This window comes from Nicrophorus vespilloides, unplaced genomic scaffold (assembly GCF_001412225.1).
Source record: "Nicrophorus vespilloides isolate i.1.1-1 unplaced genomic scaffold, Nicve_v1.0, whole genome shotgun sequence".
In the NCBI taxonomy this organism is placed as follows: Eukaryota; Metazoa; Arthropoda; class Insecta; order Coleoptera; family Silphidae; genus Nicrophorus; species Nicrophorus vespilloides.
This window is the reverse complement of record NW_017099848.1, coordinates 42,200-62,318: the sequence shown is the minus strand read 5'-3', so window position 1 is coordinate 62,318 and position 20,119 is coordinate 42,200. Positions and strand designations below refer to the sequence as shown.

The 20,119-nt window shown below is 28.3% G+C and overlaps 1 protein-coding gene across 5 annotated transcripts in view; it reads right to left on the bottom strand.

Annotated features, from left to right (window-relative positions):
- LOC108565809 (rab11 family-interacting protein 4) overlaps positions 1-20,119 on the bottom strand; it is a 48,373-nt gene that overhangs the window by 5,971 nt on the left and 22,283 nt on the right. For 3 of the 5 annotated variants that reach the window (XM_017925427.1, XM_017925428.1, XM_017925430.1), the window contains 5 exons: positions 9,102-9,348; positions 5,689-5,772; positions 5,429-5,473; positions 2,937-2,978; positions 2,750-2,867 (listed from right to left, as the gene is read on the bottom strand). In XM_017925427.1, the coding sequence (XP_017780916.1) occupies positions 2,750-2,867; positions 2,937-2,978; positions 5,429-5,473; positions 5,689-5,772; positions 9,102-9,348 (536 nt within the window). The remainder of the gene's footprint in view (positions 1-2,749; positions 2,868-2,936; positions 2,979-5,428; positions 5,474-5,688; positions 5,773-9,101; positions 9,349-20,119) is intronic. The other 2 variants (XM_017925429.1, XM_017925431.1) reach the window with 1 other exon arrangement.

Genomic DNA, 20,119 nt, shown 5'->3' with positions numbered 1-20,119 from the left:
AGAAAACCAATACAAATTGACTAAATTTAATAGATATAATTTAAAATTTAATAAATACTATATTTATTTATCACCAATATATTTTTTTAATAATAATTAATTTTAAAAAAACATTTGAAATTTTTATTACAATTATTTATAATTTCATATTGGATAATAATCATGCTAGAAATAATCCAATAGTGAATGTCTTTTAAAATACTTGTGTAGCTTTCTAAAATATAGAGCTTCTATTTGTGTAACGTATGCAACACAAAAAGCAGATTGGAAAAAAATGTGTGCACTTGACTACGTTTATTTTTAAAACCGTTGCATTAATTTAAGTTCTTAATCTAAACCAAACATGAACACTTCAGTGATTAATTATAAAAATAAGTAAAAGATATATAAAAATACTCTAATCAATTTTCATATTTAATTAAAGCTTATCCATTTGAAATGAATAAAGAATTTACAAATCTTTTATAATAATGTAATATAATCTAATGTTTAGAATCGTTCAAACAATTTATCAGTTATTGACATATACTTAAATGTTTTACACAATTTTCATCCAAATGAAATTTAAAAACCATTTATATCATCTAAAATTAAATAAACTCAACATTTTAATATGTAAATCTTGAAAGTATTTTAAATTAACATTCCTTCAAATATACTGTTATAAGTAAAATATCAATAAAACCGAATGTACAAAAACTTTCATCACTCAACAGTAAGAAAATTCTCTCTGTAAAAAATATGTTTGAATGCGTTTTTCATGAGTTTACTGAATTGATCGTTCCATAGAAACAAATATCGGTCATCTTGCAATACATACGTTTCTAAAATTAGTTTCGGATGTTGCCAATTTTTTTTTGCGTACTTAATATTATTGGATCGTTACAAAATGCAAATAACTCTGCAATACATATATTTGTCAGAGGAAGAGGAATAAAAGAGACGAGTGTTAATAACGTATTTGTCGAAGAGAAATCGCACACACAAATTGGTGTCAATTGATCAATAAATGAATGCATTACTCACGTTCCAAATCCCAATGATCTTAATTTATTTGCTATGAAGATGCCAAAGAGATAATACTAGAATATACACCAAAATCAATAATTTTCTATTTTTCTTCATTGATTTTAACATCTAAGAAAACGTAAAAATACGAATTTATTTTATTTACTGTGGCTTATCTATATTCTATTTTATATTTTAAGAAAAAAAGTTAAATTAAAGTATTTTGTTTGATGTTAAAAAATGGTGTCAATTATACTTATTATCTATCAAATATATGTTAATATATTGAAAAAGATATATTTTTTAAAACTTATTTTTAATTAATGGTACTTATATTTTTATTGTGTGAATATTCACATTTGTTCTAATAAATCATGTAAATATCTTGATTTAGAAAAAATAAGTGATTAATATAAATGTTAATTTAGTCAATGAATATAATTAATTAATTTAATAATCAAATATATACATTCTTAATAATAATCATATTTTTTATAATATACGTAAAATTACAAATAATTGTAATAAAAAGCAAAAATAATGCACACAGTGAATTATTCAGGCCTTGTGTATATTTTGAAAGCCATTGTTTCAAGGAATTTACGAGATATTCCCTACTTCATAAATAAAAATGTTGGTATAACGAATATATACATATTGCGTTCAACTAAAATTATTTTTGGTTTCACTTATTTACATTATTTGGCTAGAAAGTGATGTAGAAGAGCTCTGAGGTCATTCAAATCGGGTGGGCGTTCTCAACGATCCACGGTCGTTTATATATGGTATGACATACCCATTTTTAGTGGAAGTGCGCTCCGCCGATGAATCAAATGTGATGAAGCTCTAACGCCAAACAATTCAGTATTGTAAATGTCCCAGACAACAGCAACAAAATTAGATTGTTGCTTTACAATTAGAGAATTGAATAATGTTGAACGAAATCTATGAATTCAATTTCCTAAAAGGCTGATGACCGAAATTACGAACGTTTCTTTTTATAAATGATAGTCAAAATATGTATAAACTCAAATATTTAGATTATAAAATAGGTATAATAACAATATTTCTGTTCATAATAAATTAATGTTTAAAAATGTTCATAAGGTCATAAATTTTTCTATGCAGAATTTAACTTAGTGGTAGTATTATTAATGAAGATTCGAATGGCTTAAATGAATTAAAAACATTAAGTGATATTATCTAAGGTCAAACCCAAGTGAATAAATCAGATTGATTTTAATGGGCTCGAAATATAGGGTTGGTTTATTTCCAAAGAAATATCATAAATTTTTACAGGCAAAAAAAGGGTGTTTCAGCCTCTAGCAAAAATGCCATTCATCATTCGGAATCCTTTGCATCCGCCCAGAGAAACAAAACAAAAAAATAGAGAGAATCCCCGCATTTCGAGCTATTTTTACAAAACGACTAAATATAAAACCGAATACATATGCAGTATTGCGCCGTGCACCGCGCATTTGCATTCCCTTACGCAACTGAAAAACCCGTGCGAAAATGGCTCCATTGTTGGAAGCAATCCATTTCCAAATGGTTCCATTTAATTTCCTTCTGCGAAGGATGTTTGCGATAAGAAGAAAAAAGTGGAGTAAAATCCAATAAAAATGTTGTAATTTTAGTTACACGAAACATTAGATGTTGTGAAGTTCTATAGGATTTATATCAAAACGCTGAGAAGATATCAGCTGTTAAAAATGTGAAGTTTATGTTTAAATTTAGTTACCTTGTGGTTCAGGTCCAGCACGTCTTCCTCGAGGGACGCATCTGAGTACATGTCATCAGCGGTGTCGCAAGTGCTGCTCCTTCCAGACGAATTGAAACTGGAGCTTCGATAAAGTTGACTAAAAATAATACGCATGGAATTGAAATTTACTAATTAAAGATCGTCGTTGGACGGTGATGTGACTTACCTCGCTAAAGCATTGGAGCCGAGCTGCTGCCTCTTTCCGGCGCTGAAACCAAAATGAAAAATTCTTCTCAAACAGTTGAAAAAACGAACGTTTCGGGGCACAAACAAAAGTAACGCAGCTTGGATAGTACTGACGTGCGGAGAAGAAGAAACACAACACAAACAGCGAAACAACAAACACCCACGATTTATAAACTGTTACGTTCAAAATAGAAGGATAAATTCCCTGTTTATTTGTTCACTAATCCCTATCGACCCGTTAAATAATAGCAGTCTCTCTCCAGGTGGAGCACTTCCTGCAGACTGATTTTACTGAGAGCCTATGGTCAACAAGTTTAGAAAGTGGCCAAATCATTTCGCTAAAGGTCACGGTCGGGTTTTTAAATTTGAATTTTATATTTTCTCTGATGAAAATACAGACTCATTTTTATCTCAATTTAATCGCATCTTGTATTTGAATTAATATTTTCCCTTCTGTGAACACATCCTAATTTTTCATAAATCTTAACTATTTGACAATATTCTTATTTTCATCAATATTTTCTCGTTGCCTACACTGCCTCAATGTTCATAAATTTTAACTGACACATTGCATCTTCTCTTTAGAACTGTGCCAATTCCCGATTAACACAATTTCCTCATTATATGGCTTCACGGTTTACCTTGAATACCACTCTTGTAGGGTCTTGTAAATTGACCAAGAATTTAATCCAACGATCGCCGATATCCGGTGCTAAACAACGTTCTTGCAAAATCCTATTTCGTAATTACACGCAAAGTACAATGAAGATATCTTTACAAACTTCGTTAAATAATTAACGGTTATTACATTTGCTGCAATACAAGTTAAACCAGATAGAAATTTAATCTATATTCACTAATATGTTATGAATTCAGACAGAAAACTTTTTTTTTTAATGATAAAGAAAATTTCTTACTTGCATAATAAAATATACCATAAATTATTGAAATTGTGTGGTAGGATGATGGGTCATCGAACCTAATTATACCTGTTCCACCTACACTTGATTGTTATGTAATAAAATTAATTTTAGATCTGTTGACCAAATAATTTATTTCTTCACGTTGCAATGATTCACGTGTTTCTTGTTTCATATTTATTGTAATTATTTATGTAATATCATATTTTTTAATGTCATAGGTTGAGAAACGTTGTTCTAGAATAATGTATATATTTCTGTATCTATGAATGAACACAAGTAAACAAATCATATTAAATACAATATCAATTACTATTGAGATAAATACATTGATTTAATTACAATTTCCTGTATTTCTTGACCTGATTTCATTCATAATTTGAACATAATATAAAAGAAAACATATATATTATATTTATAAAGTAATCATTATTTATAATTGATTCATTCTCTCTGAGAAAAAGAGATTTTAAAACTGAAATGGAAAATGCATTTGAAAACGTTTCAGAAAAATGAATCTGGCTTTGATAGAGAAAGGCGATTAATTTAGAAACGATCTAGTTAATTGTTGATCATAAATTGTGTACCAACAGACATTTAGAAAGGAAAGTATCGAACATACATCTATAAATGTATTTACAAATGCACGCACTTTTCATTCTTTTGTAGCAATAAATTAATAAATTAAATACATTAACATTATTATGTTAATATCCATATAAATATATCTTTATAATATCTTATTTGCAATTAGAAATAAATAAAATTTTCAACAATCAATATGGAAATTACATAAAGCAGACTTACAATTATTTTTGCTTTTTTCTATTACTTGATTGAAAATTGTCTTCAAATAAAGAATATTAGATTAAACTATTTCCTTTTTAAGAACACATACAATTCTGATACTTTAATCTATTAAACCCTTAATATTTGTATTTAAATATGCTTAAAATTGATTTAAAGAAAATAATTGTATAAAAAAAGTCTGATTTATATTTGGAAATGTTTCCATCGAAATAGATGATTGCAATTTTTATTGTAATTTTATTGATGGTGCGTAACATTCTATTTGCAAATTACATCACATGTGACCCAACAATTCTCCAAACAAGTGTATGTGTATGTGTGCAGCGCTAACGGAGTTTTTTTCCTTTTGTTTCAATTTACTTTTAAGCGAATCGATTTCAAAAGTGTACCAACAGTTCGTTGACCAAGATTTATCGGAAGGCCAGAAGACTCTTGCATAGACCAAGAAAGTCACACACTCGTACACACAAATACAAGAAGCAAAAGAAAAAAAAGAAGAAGTTTTTACAATTGGATTCATCAATGTAGAAGCCCTTTATCGATTTCCACGTATTCCATGGAAACCCACATTTCTATAAACAGACATTGCGTGCTTATCTAGAATAGATATTATAAACAATATATAAGTGCTAGAGGTATTAGCAGTCCATCACCGTGTATTATATAATAAAATGAGGCGTGAATTAGAGAGAAAAGCAGAAGAAAAAGAAGTAAACAGCGTGAAAATTATTGTAAAACATACTGTCTGAATGATCCCCATCTTCTGTTTGGTAAACTCTCGGCGTGGCTAGAAGAGACCAAAATGTTCGTGTTTACATAGAAAAAAACGTCAAATGAATTAATAAATGAACGACAAAGATCTTCGTGTCAACGGCCGAATATTATGAAAGCCAAAAGCGGAAACGACGAACGAATCACGCACGAATAAGTAACGAGTGGAAAGTAATTGTTATTCGAATTTTCTGGAAACGAAAAGAGTAGCATTATGATTACTGGTTTTACCTTGTTGGTGATCTCCTGAGGCTTGTCCTCAACCATGAGTGTCTGCTGATTGCCGGATTATTTAATGGACTTCTGATTCTATCCCTGAAACGTGAAGCCAAAGCGTAAAGTAAATGTTTATTATAAATCGTAAACCGTTCTATTTACAGCTAACACCATTCGAATCTACGATCTAAATTTACCAAAAAATAACAAAGAAAATTGAGTTAAAAATAATTGTTAATATTTACTTTAAATTTGTTTCAATTATGAAGGAATCTCATAAAATCTAGATCATATTTAGGATTAAGATTATATATACATAAGAAATCTCTAAAATATAATTTTTGAAACTAATTGGAACGATTATACTAGAACCACCTTTAAATAGTTACTAAACTTGTGTACTCTTATATAATAATTTTATTAAATATTAATGCAATTATTAGCTTTTTATATAATTAATAATTGCATTATTTTCTATAAAGTGGATGGAATATTTTCGTGAATAAAAATAATGACAAATTTCTGAGAATTTAATGTTTTCTTAATAGTACATTATTTTCTCTAACTATATACATTTATTTATTGTTATAGCTATAAACCTGATACATACACATCAGGTAATTCCATAGAATTTAAAATTCAAATACCCTTTGGGGATTCGTGACATGCAAATGGAAACATTTTCGTGGAACTTTTCCGGTCGATTCAATAATGAGTAAAATTCAAAGCAATTGCGACACGAGGACTTTCGCTTCACTTCCCGGTATAAAATACATATCTGATTCATCACTATAAATTTCAATATTTCAACTTTTATTTTTTATATCTTCTTCAATGAAAGCATGAACGTTTCGTGTGTGTCCGCTGTAGATCACGTTCAACGGGTTGTTTCGGTTTCAACTCTTACTCATATCCCCCCAATTGCGGTATGTCGGTCAAGTTCGTTGATACAAATGGGAACGACATTCATGAAGCTTAAAGGTACAGAAAATTAATAGCCTTTCGAGATTAAGAAGAAGGCAATTTACGGTGCCCTCGATCTTTCACGGAAATAGCTCAAATTTCACTTCAGAATATGTATGGGAATTATTAACAAGAAACAAAGTACAAAGTTAAATACAGATTTTATAATTAGAATTGATTGGATTTGATAAATAGGTTTCATTAAAAACTAATTAAGTCTCTAATTAATATTAGATTATATTATGTTTGCTTATTATTTAAATGCTTAAAAACAAACCAGAGATTTTCTTATTTATAAGCATATAATATTTGCATTTATATAACAGGATTTCATTAAATAAAACATGATTCTTATGTAGATTTTAGATCATGTGGAAGCGGAAATAGTGCAAGTTACGACGATTTTAAACGAGATAAACCGGAAACGGTTTACAAAAAGGATAATTAGTAAAATACAGTACGTTTTCCGCTCTGATGGAATTAACTAGAGTTAACCGAAATGTTTTTTGTATAATTAAACTGTAGTAATTACATATTAGTTTTTTTTATTGATTATTGCTGCTATGTTATACAAAACTACTTTCATTAGAAATTGATAATGACACACAAAGTATCGACATATTAATATTTAAATTTTGAATGTAAATTACAAAAGAAATAAAGATTTTATATTGATTAAAAAACTACGCTCGCATTTTCTTATTACACTATAGAATTGAATTATTAATCTTGATGAGATAATTAGCAGAAACCTTCGATGCAATTTTTCATGCATCCAAGACAAAGTGAGTCAGCGAGTTGTGTTACATAACATATCCACTTATGGTAGCGAAATGTTGATGATACGAAAAAAAAGGAAAGCTACTGACAACGTTTGCAGGAAATAATGCAATACTTTTATAACAGCAAATTTATACATAAACGGTATGTACAGACAAAAAGTAGAACTTCCGCGTTTATGCATCTTAATCCATTTAATTGCAAAACTTATAATTTTGCAGATACATACATAGTTTATATCGTAAGATTATACTAAACTCGAATGCAGTGGAACCTTGCTTAACTGGCATATCTCTGACTTCTCTCTTCCTCGTCACTCGTTAAATTTATTTAAATTTAATTACGTACAAGCATAAATTGTTAAAATAAGTTATAAGAAACAAAAAGATGTAGGCAACATAACAATAATCACTTACTTCTTATACAACCAATAATTGAATGATATTCAAACAACTGCTCGAATTTAGATACCGTACACAATCACGAATAAGACTATAATTTAATTTGTACAAAGTAAAGGTTATGTGTGTTTACTTCCATTGATTTATAGAGTAAATTAAGGTTATATTGATTTTCATTATCATTGCGTTACTAAAAACCATGATCCAATAGATTCGAATGAATTATATTTAATTCGTGATTTCATAATCAAAATATTATGTATAAATGGATCATTTGTTTGAATTTCCACTCCTATTTATTTATAGTTTAATTATTAATTAACGACTTGGTTCATATATCAAGAAAACCGTTTTATCTAAGTCGTTTTTTTAATTGTAGTTTTAAGTGCAGTATTTTTATATTTAGTATTAGTTGTTTTTTTTTATTCTAACGTATTATTTCGTATTTCTGCAATGTATATTTTCATCAACTTTCTCAATAAAATTATATTTTTGTTTCAAAATTATAACATTTTATTTAGTATGTAGAGTATTTACAATAATTATTAATAAAAGTACAAATTTGACACTATTTTAGATAAAATGCTTTAAAATATATAAATCAATTCGCATATTTGGCAGTAGTAACGCAGATCCAGCCATGTTATAAGTCAGTAAATTTTATCGATTTAATATTTATTAAGGGCATGAAATAAATCTTAGTTATTTATTATATAATTTCATAACAAAATTACTACAATTCTCAAATCATTTATTTGAATACGATCGTATTGCGGTAAATTATCCTTTGTGTATTTTTAAATTATCAGTCAAGAAAATAATAAAATATAATTACATAAACATGAAATGTTACTATTTTAAAGGGCTATTGACCTAAGGCCTTTGCGCCCTTTATTTTAATAATAAAGTCGTTAGAGTATATTTCCGTACAATATTCTTAGAAATGTGATTGTTAAGTGCTTATGAAAAATGGTATTCACGGCTTGGATAAAAATAGTGACGCAGCTAACGGTAAATCGATGGCGACAAACATTAACCGATGAATACGACTAATAACGACCTGATGAATTGGGATAATTCAGTACCGTTCAGTCACAAGGAAGTCGCTTATTAAGAAATTCAACCTTAATGTACAAACGCGACTCGTAACTGTACTCGAACTTGCATTTAAGTCGAATCAAACCCGCGCAACATTGCTAATTAGAATCCACGCTGAATAACGTATCGTTAATTTAACTGTAGAATCGAATGGTGTGTATAGAGACGGTAATGCGTATTTCTTACCCGTGGTGTCTTTCGTTTGCAATCCCGGAATCTGCATCGATGTCGGGCCCTTCGCCGTAGCTCTCGTAATTTTCACCATCTGAAAGCGACGAGCATTGACTCTTAGTCTGTCCTGTGGCTCGAGGACTGTCCGGAGGGCTCAGGATGAAGCGAGGATCCTCAGATCCTGCGCTGACTACGCCTCCACCGCCCCCGTTTTCCAAATGCGATTCCGCAGGGGCTGCCGTTATGGGCGACATCATGCTATCTGCGAAACAAACAGATCGAAACTTATGTCACCGAACGACTCATAAATTACATTTTAATTACATCACAATTACAGTTTCTCAATAAATATACACATAAAAACAATAAATAACAAGAAATATTTCAACTACTTCTCTTCAATTCCCCATTTTTCATGTCAATATTTAATAGCATGCAGCATAATAAATATTATAACATGGCGCAACCAAAATTAAGAGAATTTCAAAATGTGTACTGAATCTTCATTTAGATATTAATTCAATTAAGTTTATTGACACTCAATAGTTTACGTAAAAACAAGTTATAACAAAAATCTTTTAAAAATAATGAAAATTAGACTAATTTAATATCAAAGAACTTTTTAGTGACGGTGTTTTTAACGTGAAAATGAATGGTAATTGGAATTTACTTCACAGCGAATAGTATTATTGAAATGTATCTAATATATGAATTTCTTAAAAAATAATAAATGGAATTAGATTTCTTTAAAAGTTTAATAATTAATTAGTCGTAAAAAGTAATAGGCTGATAGTTCTTAGATCAAAGTAGGATCAATAAAAATCATTATTAAAAAAATGCAAATTGAAAAATTATCTGAATGATTTTGTTGTCCAATATTGACATATTTCTGTAAACTTACATTCCAAATACTCCAAGTAATCGCTCATTTTTGTAATTCTCATCCTTAAACTTTGATACCGTATCATGTATTCCATTGCGATGTAGCTCTATTTTTAATATCTTTTTTTACTACTTTCGTTATAACAATATCATTCAAAGCGTGACTGTCAAATAATTTCCGTAACAAACATAAAATCGTAATTGGTTGACATAATTGTCATTTTAATTATCCTCATCAGTGGCGTATCAAACTTATACAAAGTATCATTTTGAAACAACCAAAATAAAATTATATAAATAAATAAAAGTATTAAACAAAAAAATGAACCATGGCAATTGATATAATTAATATTAAAAAATAATTACAAAAAAAATATGTATGAATACATCAAAAAATAATAATTAAAAGAAACATCAAATTCAGAATGTTGAATATAAGCATATTAGTATAAAATATATAAGCTGAAAAATGTATGAATGAAAAGGGTAAAATGAATGAATAAATGAATGAATTATTTTACTACGTTCAATCGGAGTATGAAACGTTTAATTATATAGATTTATAGAAAAAATAAACTACTTTTAATTTGAAATACTTTCTATAGATACACAGAATCCACTTCGATAAACTTTCATAATTATGAATCTAACGATATGCAAACGATACTTAGGAAATTAGATTTTTTTTTGGAATTTCTGCCCCGAAGTGTGTCATCGTTGTCATTTACTTTTTGAATAGTCAATCATCTCTCGAGTTACACTTTCTAAGCGGATAAAAGTGAACAATAAATTTGAAAAGAATGAACTTTTCCAGTATTACTACTACTACCATCGTTATTATTATTATTAGTGGATGCTCGGCGCACAAAATAGAAAGTGCAATTAGTTCGTTCTGTTACACACACGATTACAAATAATGAAGAGGAGCGTTTTGTATACACATCACATCATCGGAAAGCAATCCGAACCCGATGCTATCAAACCTAAACTAAATACAGAATGTTTGCTCCACCTTTGTTTGCTACACTCACACAGAATATTTATTTTTGTACAGTTTTTTTATTATTATTTTTTTTTGGTGTGTGCGTTTACCTCTAGATTTCTCCTTGCGTTATTCAACAGGCATTACGTAAACTGCACAAAATTCAGTGAAAAATTACACTTGATACAACAAAACGTACAAAACTTGTTTTGAAAGTTTCTCAGTGGCGACGACAAAAAGAGCAAAATATCATTCGACAAAAACAAAAAATATATATATTTGTCACCTTTCTTAATTTACTTATTATAAATTATTTACATGACGTGAAATACTTTGGGACGTTTAATACACTTTGATGTAATCAGGTGATAATTAAAATAATAACAGGAATTCCATTATTAATTTTAATGTTTCCATTGAAAACTATAATTAAAAATCAATGAAATTATAAAACTAGTTTGAAAGTTCCCTAATAATTATCGTCAATACAAGATTTTTGTTATTTTCTTTTTATCAATTAATTACATATTTTCATTTCAATGAAATGGTTTTTATATATTTATATAGTATACATAAATAGAAGGAAGTAATTCATGTGTATAAGTAATTGTAAACCGTGAATAAGATTGTTAATTTTAATGTTTCCCTTCACAAGTAAAATTTAACTGCGGCTGTAAAACCTATTTTAAGTGCTACAGAGGTCCTCGTTCCACTTAATTATGATCGAAGTCGGAACCATTTAGACCGAAATGCGATATACCCGATGGCCCCATTTAGATACGGTACACTCCGCTCAATTGCTATAAAGAGCTTTTGAAGTTGTTGGTCCATGTATTTTATATACCTTTTCAGAAAACGTGCTCAATGTCTTTCAACTTTAACAGATCCGAGTCAAATTCTGTGATTTAGTGCTTCTCGGAGACGATTACATAATGTTCCGATTCCGCACACGTCTGATCATTTAGTCCTGTTATATTACGGTTATGGGCTTAAGTTTAAGTCCACTTCATCCACTGCAGTTAGTTATGTTATGATTCTACTTAATCGCTATTTGCCGCGACGGCTACATTCGTAAAGTGTGCATTGTTTTTTTATGAACCTTGGAATTCCTGTTTCTTTCTTCTTGCTGAATTTTATTGTATATTCGATATGACTATATCAGTTTCGATATGGTTTATTTAATAAATTTGATATTCTTAATGCATTCATTAATACATTAACCTACAGATAAAAAAAATACCAAATCCTTAGCAAAATTTTAAATAGAAATTGAAACTTATTTGTAGTTTAGTAAAAATTAATTATTTATTTAACTTTTTTGTATATTTGAAATAAATTTACTTTATTAATCAAGCTTTCTATCTTTAATACTTTCTAAATAATACAACTTATTAAATCAATGAAAATGTTTTGCATTGCAGTTTTAATGAACCTTGGAATTCTTGTTTCTTTCTTCTTTGTTGTATATTTTGTATATTTGATATTACTATATAAATTTATTTATGTTTAATTAATCAAGTTTGAATTTCTTAGTACCTTATAAATAATATAGATTTAGATATTTAGATATTCAATAATTCCTTTGTCATCTGACGGTACATGAGTACATTTATGTCACTATTTAAATTATAAAGAGACGTGAAACATACCTAAATACTTGATGTTGCTTCAATGTAATCTTTATATTGTATACAAAAACTATTTATTTTGCAAATCGAAACACCAAGTAATACTTGTATACTGTATAGGTTTTTTTATATTGTAACGAAAAGAAAAATAGTATACCGGGATACCATGAAGTAAGTTTATAAAATAATATTGCTACTAAATATAAATATGAAAATTCATCTGTTTTTGTAATCTAAATCATTTTAATTCACTTATTATACGATTTAAGTTTAAATTTGCCTGACTTTGCCAAAAAAAAAATATGCCTACAACATATTTTACATTGAAGATATTGCTGAAATTATTCATTTATAATTTTAATGTGTTTTAACAAATCAAAAGAAAATTTTTTTTTTTTATTTTAGCTATGGTCAGGTAAATAAAATACCAAATTATTGATACAAAATTAAACATTAATGTGGTTTAAGTGAGTAACTTAAAAAAATATATAAAAAATTGTATGTTTGTGAATAAAATCGCCACCTAGTAAGCCTTAAACTATAATATTAACTTGGTTTAAAGATATTTGTTTAGAATTGAGTAAAAATTAAATAATAGATTTCTGATCTTACATTTTAACTATCATAATTATTTTTTTGTTTAAATTAAATTAAAATTTGCTGAATTTAATAAATAATAATAATATTTATTGCAACAATAAATAAGAAAATTCAAAAAAAGATTTAATACAATAATTAAAACAAAATTGCCCGAATTTATCTATTACACTTTATAGATATTAAATTTATATTATTTTATACAAAGTTAGCTACAATTAATATTTATTTTTTATCTTAAATTACATATATAAATCTGAATGTAAGTTGTAAGTTTTTTTAATTACCTTTATATTAATTGATTAAAATTACAATTGTTTAACAAATAAGAAAGGTCACTTTAAGAATCTATTCTTCCTTATCGATTTATTATATTGGACAGCATCGATTGATATTCATGCAAAACAAAGTGTGGGAATAATTGTGTGTAAGCAGTGTAATAAGTCCGATGAGGTAATGGAACAGAGTGAAAAAGGTAAAGCCAAGAGAGTCCGAAGTAAAAGCGGAGCTGTGAGGCTGACACCGACTGGTACATAATATGTTACACTCCGTTACGTATTTATTTATTTCTACACATACATACAAACAGCGCAAATTCGAACGAACAACGATTTTATGTTTTCGTTTTACAACGAATGTAACCTTCGCATTTTAAATTATACTGATGCAGCCAGCAAACGAGAGAATGATACAAAACAAAACATACAAAAAAAAACGAAATGCAGAAATGCATGTCTGCCTTCGATACGTTTTACGATCTTCATAAATTTCAACATCCGGGATTTCCAACATCCATTACCCGTACATACCAAACATCAAATTCGTTAGCTTTCATGTTTTCCTATCAAGATTTATTTGCTATTAGACAGGTAAATAATTCATTTAGTTTGCACTATATTATACAGAAATATAATGAGATCTGCCAATGCGAACTATGAGGTTTTATAATATCACAAAAAAAGAGATTTTATGTATAAAATTTGGGTACTATTACTTTTTTTTTTAAATTTCAAATGGGACTAAAGTGAAGCCGAACTATGCGAGGTTTTGCTGTAACAAGTTGTTTAGTAATAGAATCCAAATGATCAGTTCATTAAGGTAACACAAACCACTTATTTACTCAAAGGATGTTTTCACCTTGGGCTTTTGGTAATAGATTTAGCGAGTCACAATTCTTACATAAATACATTACAAAAAACAATGACTTTAATATTTTATTCACCTTTTAATTTTCCTAAGCCAATCATGTTTTGTAAAACTTTAATTTCACGCTTATTTAGGAATGATTTATTATAGCATAACTAATTACATTTGCTAATGACCCTAATTTCTCAATTTTATATAATTCGTTGAATCTTACGTTTCTCATCTGACAAAAAAAGATGGATTTACTAAGGCTTTGTTCCTAATCCTTGAGTGATAGTGATCAACGTTGATCCTCTATGGATACAAAGAAGAGGCTATTATTGTGTCTCTTTCCATCACGCCCACAAATCTTTAATATGAATAGGATTTTCAGTCCATTATATTTCTCAAAATATACTGAATTTTTTTTTTCAGGTAAATTTATTTGTATTCAATATGATCATGCCTTGAATAAAGATAAAATATTATATATATTTAAAAAATTGTATTAAAGAATTTGATTTAAAAATGATATTTTCTATGCATAGATGAAATAAGTTTATAACACACATTCAAAAGAAAACAAGTTGCTGATCTATAAAGCAATTTTAAAACCAGTCTGGACATATGGAATACAGCTATAGGGAGTCAGCAGATCTAATATTGTGATTATACAAAGATTCCAGTCGAAGAGCCTAAGAAGGATCATTGGTGTTCCATGGTATATTACGAATAGGAGAATTCATGAGGACCACCAAATGGAAACAGTAGAGGAAACAGACTAGATAGACATCCAATTGTACTAGCTGTCAATCTTCTGGACAATAGCCTAACAACACAACGACTGAAGCGACACACTGGATCTACCATTGAGATTCAACAAATAACCAATAAGTAAAGGATAATCGTCAATGGATGATGTCCAATTAAAATTTTGTCAACCGCCAGATCATTTACTGAATGTTTTTATGATAGAGCAGTAGTGAATACAATGGACGATGAAAAAAAATAGCACATTCTTCAAAAAGAGGCCAATTTTCTAGAATGCTGTGTTAAAAAAAATCTATACACATTCGTTTCGTTGTTGATCAATAATATTGTATTCCACACAAGTGTTAATTACGTTAAATAGGCTCATCTTGCAACATCTCGTGATAACTGATTCATCAGTTTACATACCGATAAGTAAACATGTTATTGTTAAACCACATAGTTGCTCATGTTTATGTCTGGTTATTCTCATTAATTTAATCAAAGAGAATTTGAAACCTGATCTATCCATTTTAGTTCATTGACTTTAAAATGCATAACCGCTGTATTGACATTTAGTATTTATAAATTAATACTTAATATTCCATCCTTTATTTTAACTATTTATTTTTTAATCAATAATTATTTCATAAAAAATACTTATACTATGTTCAATACAAATATTTCTAAATAATTTTAGATTGAACTATCAATTTCAAAGAAATGACAGGTATATAAACTAGTAGATGTCATCAAGCTAGACCAGTTTCACCAGTTTTTGATAGCAAAGCACAAACTGAAGATTAAACTTTTAAATAGTTTTAACTCAATTCCAAATTATATCTAAATATAGTTTAACAAACGTAATCCATTCAATAACGATATTCTCTACTTTAATTGTTCATTAACCAATAATCGATTTAAGAAGCTTCTTAAGCTACATATCACCACTAGCGTTAACTCCAGAAAATAACGTTAATCGGTTGGTGTTCGTTAACCAAACATATGTTTGTTGTCCGAATATAAAAATCTTCGTTCGTTTTCCAATTTGTTGTATAAAAATTCTTATGGAATAACAAACTGTGAAAAGGCCTTAATCAATTATAACAGTATTTCCCACATGCTACTTATTTCTGAAAGTGGACATTCTAATTACAAATAAAATGAAAATTGCAACAACTGTTGATGACATTTTATTTGTCATCAAAATGAGATAAAACAGAAATAAATTATAATAAAGTCCACATCCATTAACATTCAACTCGGAATAATTTCATTCGCTAACTCACTCGCTCACTGTATCTAAAGATTTTGTAGACAAAAATATCACAATTTTGTCTTATTTAATAAAACTTTTCATTGAGAAATATTGAAAAAGTAACTTTATTTATGAGTATAATTTCATGTAAGAAAGCATTTGAAATGAAAGCTTCAGTTATTAATAACAAGCGTATATAATAATTGTTCGCAGCACAAAAGAAAAAATAGTGATTGAGAAATTATATTTCAATTAAAGCGTTCAACTTTTTCCACAGCTAATTAATATCATTTATAAATAAATAACATGGTATTATTGTGAGAATAATTTACTAACTCATTAGACATTTATGCAGCCAAGAAAACGTTGTTTCGCGGTCGATCGAACTCGGATGAGTCGAGATCACAACCGAAAATTACAGTTATGCATAATTAGAAAGTATGCGATTATATATATAGAAAAAAAAATATGTATCACCGCATTGGAATACTTAATAAAAAGAACATGTCTGCATACATGTATGTATTTTGCATTTGGACACATTGAAAAACAGATGCGAATAATAAACCCCATAAAACCATCAACAGTGAAGTCCAGTTGCACAAATTATGTTTATAAAAATAAAATGATGGTATTTCAAGGCTCGTAATAAAGTAAATGGTTCAGAAAAGAAATAAAACCATGAAACAATTTTAAATCTTTGAGTAAAAAAACTTCAAATAAGTGTAAAAATACAGTGCAACCTCGCATAACGAAGTAAATGAATTGTAAGAAAAATGACTCGCTTAACGAGCGACGTTTCGCATAACGAGTGACGATAAGAAGAGTAATCCCGGATTGCGCGCCTGCTAAATCATTTTTAAAACTTGTTTACAAATATTATGTGTATTTCGAATATGTTTCACTATACGAGTAAAAATCCGGAACGGATTAAACTCGTTAAACGAGGTTCCACTGTAATTAACTATTTTTTTGAAACGTAGATAATTATCCTGAACAAGTTGCAAATTATGTTTATTCAAGTTTAATAAAGTAAATATACTTAAATATAACATGAAATAGTGTTTCTAGATTTCAAAATTTACTTAATTTGTACATACAAAAAAAAACAAACTTTAAAGACTAAATGAAATCTTATTAAATAATTAACAATGACACAGTTTGCGTAACGACGTCTTCCTTTCGTGTCCGTGCTTAATTACATCCAGTGCTCATATTGACAATCCCCGCTGTCGCAATTTCGACTCCGAATTACGTAAATAGATGCGCCTCTTTATATATAAATCAGAGACATTGCACTCGAAATTAAATGCGTAGAGTGGACTTGAACCCGAGGCTCGTCTAAAAATAAGATGGAACATCATCGGTTTGGAACCGAGAGAAGAGAAGAGCTACATTTATATAAACGCTCTGACCCAAATACACGTGGCGAGAAATTTACAAAATAAAAATGTGTATATATAAAAAAAATATGCAGAGCACAATCCGACACCTCCATCTTTGCCGGAGGATTTCCATTGTTAGCGGTATATTGTGGAGAGCACCTCGAGGCGCAGATGCTTCCAGGTTACTACAATAGCCGTAACTGGATAACAGGAAGAGGAAAAAAGTCGCTCTCGCACTTTCCGGTCCTCGAGCTGCAATCGATTGCAAAAGCATAAAATGCAAGAAGACTATAGAAAGTAACCTCACGACGGGCTTAACCTTTGCGATTAACCGTTTCAAAATGTAATGTAACGGAGAAGTCAACGCCCACGGAATTATATCATATCATATTTAAAAATAAAAACAAAATGAAATTACGCATTTCGGTTTTGATTTCAATTTCCTATAACCGGATGCCTGTGTAATCCAACACCTCTCACGACTTCGAATGCATTCCATTTTATTTGTTTGAATTGGAAATAGGATAGAAGATATCATCGTGCAGAAACATGTTTCACGTGTTTTCCTTGCATTAATTTCGATGTTTACGGAGTCGGTGTCGTTTCATTAATTAGGGAAATTCGAAAGGGAAACGCTAAAAATAAAAATTTCGAAAGTGTCGTAACCTAAATTTGGAAGCCATCATTCGGCACTTAAGAGTTCTTAATAGTCATTCGCACCGACCAGATGAAAAGTGTATCCTTCTTTTGCTCTTTTCCTGATCATAAAATAAGACAATATCATTACTTCACTCAATTCCTTCCTCATTCACAAATACTTATTATGTTAACAAAGATAATTTTATTGTTTTTCTTAATAATTACCAACGTAAAACTTTTGTAAGAGTCAATAAACAAATAAACAGCAAATGTTACAGTAATGTAATATTTCTTTAACTTTATACACATATGATTTAATTTACAAATTCAGTATTCAATTTTGGATCAAGAATCTTTTATTTGTAATAACCTAATAATATTTATGTAGAAAACAAACACTTTTTTAGAGAAAAAAAAACTCCAGTAAATCACGAATGAAATCACCAACAATTCTTCTTTAGCAGAATATTTATGAGCATTTAGGGGCAATAGTTTAAGAGCTTTTAGCTACTTCACAATATATTTGCCACCCAAGTTGTGACATTAATCTCGAGTTCCTACATTCTGTAAAATTTTTATCTTATCTTTCCTGCAAAATCTTAAAGTAGAAAAATGTCAAGAGCGTAATGTCTAGACTAAATTAAGCTTCTTCGAACTTTCTACAATATATTGGATTAGTGCTAAAATATAATACCCAAAATTACCTATTTATTTATTTAACAAATTAAAGTAAGAAGAAAATATATACATTTTCTAATAATTGAATAAAAAGAACAAAAATTGCAATAAAAAATCTTGAATATAAATAAAATAAATATACATTCATGGATTATTAACATCAATATTTACACCCTTTAAATTAAAATAATATACTTAAACTTATTACATTTTTTTTTAAATATCAATTTACTTTTGGACCAAATCAAACAATTAATAAATAATAAAGTTAAGCAACAAAAACCGCTGATTGTAATTGGATTGGTGATTTTGGTACAATTTTTGTAATTCGAATTGCACAGTATTAATATTAATTTGTACTCTAATAAAATTCTGATTATGTTTGATACGTTTAATATAAAATCCAGTGAAAATGTATTAAAAGTCGAATAATAAGCGTTTTCACTTTCAGATATTCTTTAAAAATCGAATAATTGGTTTTTCATACCAACACTTACTTTATGATTGCTTCAATGCGAAAATGTTTTTATCTACATATGAAATTGTAAGATAATAAAATACAAATTTGAGTTAATCTAATTCCTTTCCAATATAATTATAATAAAATAAATTGTTTCATATATCGACAATTAATATGAATGCATATAATTATTATTAAATTAATTATTTCAAATACGTTTTCTTAATGATTGCTTCAATATAATTTATTTTCAATCTATGTTAGATATTTAAATTAATAAAATGGAAAAATCGATTTCAAAAGTAATAACATAAATAAATAATAAAATTAATACATATAATTGTTTGTAAATTACTTATTTCCAATTAAACAAAGAAAAAGTAAATTTTCATTAATTTTAATAACCAATATTAATTTAAAAGTTTATATTTTTAATTAAATATTATTGTAAAAGACTGTGTACACTGTATTTTTAGTTATAGAAGTACATATTAGATTGTTTGAGATTTTTTTTCTCAACTACTATATAATTTGTACAATATTTGCATTGCGTAGAGAGAAAAAAAAAGAAAGCACGCAATTTGAAGAGAAATGCTTTTACTACAATACTACGGCATTCTTGACGAATTTAGGTTATCACACAGTGATA